The 6,947-nt window shown below is 36.1% G+C and overlaps 1 protein-coding gene across 1 annotated transcript; it reads right to left on the reverse strand.

The window, feature by feature from the left end:
• Positions 1–557: 557 nt before the first annotated feature.
• Positions 558–6,706, reverse strand: LOC137657414 (uncharacterized). Its single transcript, XM_068391749.1, has 6 exons — positions 5,259–6,706; positions 4,234–4,925; positions 3,759–4,016; positions 3,522–3,638; positions 3,186–3,422; positions 558–634 (listed from the first exon to the last, which is right to left on the reverse strand). The coding sequence occupies exons 1-6, from the start codon at positions 6,704–6,706 to the stop codon at positions 558–560; spliced, it is 2,829 nt and encodes a 942-aa protein (XP_068247850.1).
• Between the last annotated feature and the right edge of the window lie 241 nt (positions 6,707–6,947).

Below are 6,947 nucleotides of genomic sequence, written 5' to 3' on the forward strand. Positions count from 1 at the left end.
ATAACATATTCACTTAATACACAATATATTTAATAAATGGCAAATTTTAACCACTGTGAAAATAAACTCAGAAAAAAACAAAAACAGAACACAACTTCTCACGCCGTTGGCTATCCTGCTAAACAATAGGACTATAATCTACCACGTGGTTTTCAAAACACACGCACTAATAAACACAAAACTTTAACAATGAGAATAGAATGCTTTTGCTGTTTTCTTCCACGGTTCCAACTCCAGTGATTATATAATTTACTTGAAATGAAATTGAGGTTCGTCAAGTCGCTAAAGACAGAAAAAAGGGGAGAATTTGACTTTAATAAAATTAATTTGAAATTACTGTCTTAGCGAATCCTGGCATATGGTCGCCAATATGTTACGGGCCACTGGTTCGAGTCCGGCCTTGCTTAAGGGACCTAAGGGCCATAACAAAACAAATAACAATGGTAAAGGTCGCCAGTCAGCAATAATACAAGGAATACTGACAAAATTATGTATTTACAATAACATTTAAATAAAAATTAATAAAAGAAGGGGGAGCCCAACAGCTACTGGTAATTTTAATTTATGCCAAGAGGAGCTTCGGATGGAGTTTCGTGGGCCGTGGATGAAACCCCAGCACAGCAATCAACGTTCCCTGGAAGGGGAAATAAATTGAATTATTAACAGCACACTTACTCCTACCGGCTGGGAACACGATGAAGTCGTGTGGTTAAAACCTTTAAGCAAATTAAATGAAAAGTGAAAAGCTTAGGGATTTAAACATACAAATGGTAATCAACACTGTCACAGGGTGAATCAGATAAGACTAGACTAAACGGCACACGTGGTCAGGGTATAGGGGATAGGATACAAGGTTCAGTGGGTAGGATTTCTTTAGAGGATAAGGAAAAGTGGGATGTGATAAGGAAGGGATGGGAGGTTGGGTAAGGATATTGAGAATCTCAAAATCAGACACCTTACCTTAGTAAAAAGGACTCTGGTTCCCTCCCTTATGGAAAGATATGTAAACAGAGGTCCTGCCTCCTTGATGTCTTGAGGGGGAAGAGCGCTGGTGGTTCCCTCAAGGAGGCTGAGTCACGAAGAAGAGATGTTATCCTCATGGAGGTTGAGATAAGAAGAAGGATCCCCAGCTTTCCCTGGGTAGATCAACCCCACTTGGCCCCCAATTGGGGGGGGGGGGGTAGGGGGGACTGGCCTGACTGCTGTCCTATTGGTCAGGCTTGGTCACGTGTCCCCAAATCCTTCACAGCTCGCCTCCCTCCTTCTCCTGGGACCTCGATGTTGTCACATGACTCGTAGAAGGTAGCTGAAAATGAGATCTCAGGGGGAGTAGACTGGTATAGGATGGTTGGAGGGGGAGTGAGACTCTGGGTAGGGTCCCAAAATTCGTGGCATTTTGACTCATGCTTGCTGGCGGGTCTTTTGTTATTTGAAAAAAGGTGGCGTCATGACCGCCATTACTAACAATATATAGTTGTATTTATATACAGTATATATATATATATAGATATATAGATAGATAGATAGATAGATATACATATATATATACATATACACATATATCTATCTATCTATCTATCTATATATATCCAGTATATATATATATATATATATATATATATATATATATATATATATATATATATATATATATATATATATATATATATATATATATATATATGTCAGGGAATTCCTTAGACATTTTTCCCTGGTAAAGATAGCACTGCTTATTTGTGATTAGGTATGGTAAAACAAATTCAGAAATTTAGAAATAAAGTTTAATTACAATTTATAATTTATTAACACCACTATGAATTATGAAAATGAAAGATATAATACTGAAATAAAGAAATAAACAAATGACGAATAATAAAAATATTAATTAACTTATCTGTCTGACACCCTTTTAATACCCATTACAAAAATAATGAATCACCAAAGGTCTTGTTACGAATAAATACCTCAACAATTGCTCAAGAAAAATAAACCTTACGACACAGAACATAACACAAGTCACTGTTCATGGATCTCTGACATTTATCATACCCTGAATAACAAACCAATTTAGATTTCGGATTCAGAGTCACCTATAAAACGTATGCTTCGATGTAACAGCGGGAACCTGTGATTATAGTTCGAGTATTTATAAAAAGTGCATCTCTTGGTTCGGGATTGCTTAAGGTCGTGCACTGTTTCCCCAAGGGTCGAGGATTACCCTAGCTGAAAACGAAAGAACATACCTTGTGAAATTTAACTACACTTATGATTAATAAAAATTCGTGAAGACTTAATTAAATATGCACTTAAACAATTTCAAATACACTTTTAAAGACAAAAACTTCAAAGATTAACACATTTCACAAAACTGATATAACAATATTCCATAAAAACACAGGCAGTTAATCCACTTACTGCATGGCTAGGTGATTATAACGTGACTAAAGAAAATATAAATTTATCTTTCAAAGTCTATTATGAAACTGAAAATACAAGGATAAAATCGTTAACAGAAACTTCGCAAATACGGTAACTTCAAAACCAATCAATAGATGGCGTTACTAACATGAAATTCCCTTACAAAACCCCCCATTAAGCCTTTTATATATAAAAGGTAAATAACATGGAATTTCATAGAAAATACAAAATACCTTAACCTCTACTTAACAAATCAGCAAATATATTATTGGTACCCTTCACATGAACAACAGAGAAAGAATAAACTTGTAATGCCAAAGACCAACGCATTAGTCTATCATTACTAGACTTTGAAGTCTCTAAATACATGAGTGGCTTATGGTCGCTTTCCAAGAGGAATTTTCTCCCCATTAAGTAGTACTCAAACTTCTTTATTCCCCATACTATGGCCAAGCATTCTCGCTCGATAGCTGCATATCGAGTCTCGGGGGGAAGAAGTTTCTTGCTTGCGAATGCTACTGGATAAGGTTCACCGTCTATATACTGCAGCAAAACTGCTCCTAGACCTGTAGACGATGCATCCGTTCTTAAACAGAAAATGTTATTTAGATCAGGCACCTGAAGAATCGGAGGAGAAGTTAAACAAGATTTCAGTTCATTAAATTTGCACCATGCATCTTCATCAAAATTAAATTTTTCTGAACTACCCTTCTTCAAAAACTTCGTAAGATGAATTAGTTTATCTGACAAATTTGGAATAAATCTACCATAAAAATTTACAGATCCAATAAAGCTTCGTAACTGTTTCTTGGTAGTGGGAGCAGGCATATCCAAAATAGCTGTAATTTTATCCTGTTGAGGAAAAATACCCCTTTTGTTGATTACATATCCTAAATATTGTATCTCTTCATAACCGAGGAAACACTTTCCTGGTTTAGCAGTTAATCCCGCTTCTTGCAGTCGCAATATGACTGTTTCCAAATCTGCCATATTAATTTTCCAGTCTTTGGATACAATAAAGATATTCTCAAAATAGCAAACTACGAAAGAAAGACCTTTCAATACTTGCCTCATTAAACTAATATACGTCGCGCAAGCTGTACTAAGGCCAAAAGGCAATCTTACATATTGCATTAGTCCAAGATTAGTTGAAAAGGCTGTATACTTGCGACTTTCTGGTGTTAGAGGAATCTGATGATATGCTTTGCAGATATCAAGTTCTGTAATGTACATAAAATCTGCAAACTTATGAAGATCTTGCTCAAAGCTTGGCATGGGCTCACAATCAAAATCTGTAATTGCATTTAAAGTTCTAAAATCAACAACCAATCGGTAGTTACCTTCTTTCTTTTTGACAAGCAATGCAGGAGATGAATAATTAGAAGATGATTGCTCTATTATTCCAAGATCAAGCAAACTTTGTACTTCGTCATCGAAATCCTTAGTTAAATGAGCTGGGATTGGATAATATTTACGAACAAAGGGTTCAGTAGTCTTAATCTTAATATTATGCTCTTGTAAAGAAGTTTTACCTGGTTTATCTGAAAATACATGTTTGTACTTCTGACATAAGTTACGAAGATCATCTTTCTGTACATCTGAAAGATTAGGGTTTATGTTGCATGTACTCTGATTGGTATCCACAGTTTCAATTTTCAGATAATCATCCTCAACAGCATTAATAACAGCAACTTTGTTAACATGAACAGTGTTTATCATTCCAGTTATATCTTCATCTGCTACATGTAACATATTAACATTCTCTCTACGGTAATATTTTTTCATAAAATTTGTTATGATACAATCTCTTCTTACCTTCTACGTTTACCCAGTAGTCAACTGGACCATGCTTATCAATTATCTTGTATGGACCTCTCCATGAGAACTGCAATTTACCTAGTTTTTCTGGAATAAGCAAAAGTACTTCATCATCAGCTTTAAATTGGCGCTTACTACTCTTCAAATCAAAATAAGACTTATATGTACTGGAAGATATATTCATGTTTTGAACAGCCAAATCAGAAACATCGGACAACTTTTCACGTAGTTCCAAAACAAAAGAATAAAGATCAGTTTCCCCTGCAGACATATCCGAATTTGTCCATAGTTCCTTCAATATTGTCAAGGGACCTCTCACTTGACGGCCATATAAAATCTCAAATGGTGAGAAACTTGTTGTATCACTTGGGATTTCCCTTATGGCGAACAGTGCTGCTGGAAGGAAATGATGCCATTGATTAGGTTTTAACTCACATATTTTCTTCAATATACTCTTTAAAATCTGGTGTTGCCTTTCTATTCTTCCATTGGCAGCAGGATGATAGGGGGTACTGAAACGAGGTTTGACTCCTAATAACTTGTGTACTTGCAACATAAGTTCTGATCGAAATTGTGGTCCTCTGTCAGAAAGAATTTCTTTCGGCACTCCCACTCTGGAAAAAATAGATATTAAGGCTTCTGCAATGTCTTCAGATGTTATGTTCTTCAAAGCGACTGCTTCTGGGAAGCTTGAAGCATAATATACCATAGTCAGAATATATCTATGCCCTGCTTCACTAGGAGGAGAAATCGGGCCCACTAAGTCAATAGCAACTTTTTAAAATGGCGTAGAGATCACTGGTAATTTAACCATCTGAGCCTTCTTTACTTTTCCAACAAGAGAAGATTTTTGGCATACATCCCAAGATTTGCAATATTTATATATGTCAGACGTCATACCCTGCCACCAGAAAATTTCATTAATCTTATTAAAGGTTTTCCTATGAGAAAAATGTCCACTTACCGGAATATCATGTGCAAGGCGCAAAACTAATTTTATGCATTTAACTGGTACAGCCAACTGTTCCTTTCCCAGTAACTGAGGCTTTTTACATTTCTGTATTTTCCTGTAGAGAAGTCCATTTCTCATCACAAACTCGTACTGCAAACCATTCTTGCAACATTTGAAGTCTCCAGACTGACTCATTTCTCTTGCATATTTCAAAGCTTCGCAATTCTGCTGTTCTCTAAGAAAAGATTCATGATCAATGGATATATCAAATGGTTCTGGTAAAGAAAGAGTGTGTACAATATTTCTCCTTTTTACCTGTGCTCTTGTTACTGCATTTACTTCTATGTTAGAATCCGTATTTTTTAGAGGAAACAAATTATGGTCCTGAACACCTGGAATATTGCCTAATAAGACAGTACAGTACTTTAATGGAGCCCGAACAGCATTAACCCAACCTGTAAAGAGATTACATTTCAAATAAATCTTGACAATAGGGAGTCTGTCCTTTCTGCCCAAATAATCAATAAGAGTAGAATATGAACAATTTGTTCCAGGATCAGGAATCAAATCCTCTGATACCACTACTCCTGTACAACCTGTATCTCTAAGTATTTTAGATACTGTAACACCATTCACTGTTCCACATACCATAGGTCCACATACTCCAGTGTTATCCAGAACTTGTCCTATCTCAAGAGAAGATTCGGATTTCTTTTTGTGTACCTTGTTAGGACAGTTTCTCGAAATATGTCCACTCTGACCACAACCGTAACATGCAATCTTACCAGGACGTGACGAACTAGTTTTCTCTGGTTTCTCACTCTCACTGATCTTGTCACTGGAACTAGATACATTTGCATTGTGCCTAAAGTATTTCTGCTCATCTTTAGGATAACATTTGTGTGCTGAAGCATATGTGTCTGCCAATGATGAATAATCCTCTGGAGTTCTAGGTTTACGCTCCTTAAGAAAAAGACGCATTTCCTTAGGTAAAGTAGACATGAACTGAACACAGACTATAATGTTTCTCAAATCTTCGTAGTCTTTCGTTATCCTAAGACTATTTATCCACAAGTCAAAATTTCGAAATAACATATTCAAATATTGTTCATATGTGCTCTTGGAATCCATTTTTGCAGTTTTAAACGCTGTCCTGTACCAGTCACTAGTCTTCTTGAATCCTTTCAAAAGAGCTTCCTTCAATGATGCATAGTCACTTGTAACATCATCTGAGAGCGACGTGTAGATATCTAATGCCTTACCTCTTAAAAGTGATGCCAACTGAACTGACCAAGAGTTCCGCTCCCAGTTGAGAGAAACTGCTACCTTTTCAAACCTTACTAGGCAGGCGGTGATATCATCAGTATCACAAAATGGAAGAGGTCTAGTAGTATCCACAGCAACTGTTACATGGCTAGGGTTAGATGTTGCTCCTCTGATCTTTTGCAATTCAAGTTCATGTGCCCTCTGCTTTTCATTTTCTTCCCTCTGCTTTTCATTTTCTTCGTATTTAATCATCAAAGCCCTTTCTTCTCTTTCAGCATGTCTTCTATCACGCTCATCACTATCTTTGATTTTCTTCTCTATAAAGTTCAAAAGAGCTTCATCCGAGAGTCCCATGGACAAACCTTCATCCTTCCAGAATTTATAAAATTCCATTTTAAATTATCCAGTTTTTAACCATTGCCTACAAACAACTTAATTTAAGAAACATTAAAGATACCTGTTACTCAATGACAATAAGCGGGAACTGAATTGT

The sequence above is a fragment of the Palaemon carinicauda genome, chromosome 18 (assembly GCF_036898095.1).
Source record: "Palaemon carinicauda isolate YSFRI2023 chromosome 18, ASM3689809v2, whole genome shotgun sequence".
Classification (NCBI taxonomy): domain Eukaryota; kingdom Metazoa; phylum Arthropoda; class Malacostraca; order Decapoda; family Palaemonidae; genus Palaemon; species Palaemon carinicauda.

Coding starts and splice junctions, on each gene's coding strand:
- LOC137657414 (XM_068391749.1), bottom strand. CDS start 6,706: ATGATTAAATACGAAGAAAATGAAAAGCAGAGGGAAGAAAATGAAAAG. Junction 3,639..3,758: donor GCTTGTCAAAAAGAAAGAAG/GTAACTACCGAT, acceptor TGTACATTACAG/AACTTGATATCTGCAAAGCA. Junction 3,423..3,521: donor AAGATTGCCTTTTGGCCTTA/GTACAGCTTGCG, acceptor TTGTATCCAAAG/ACTGGAAAATTAATATGGCA.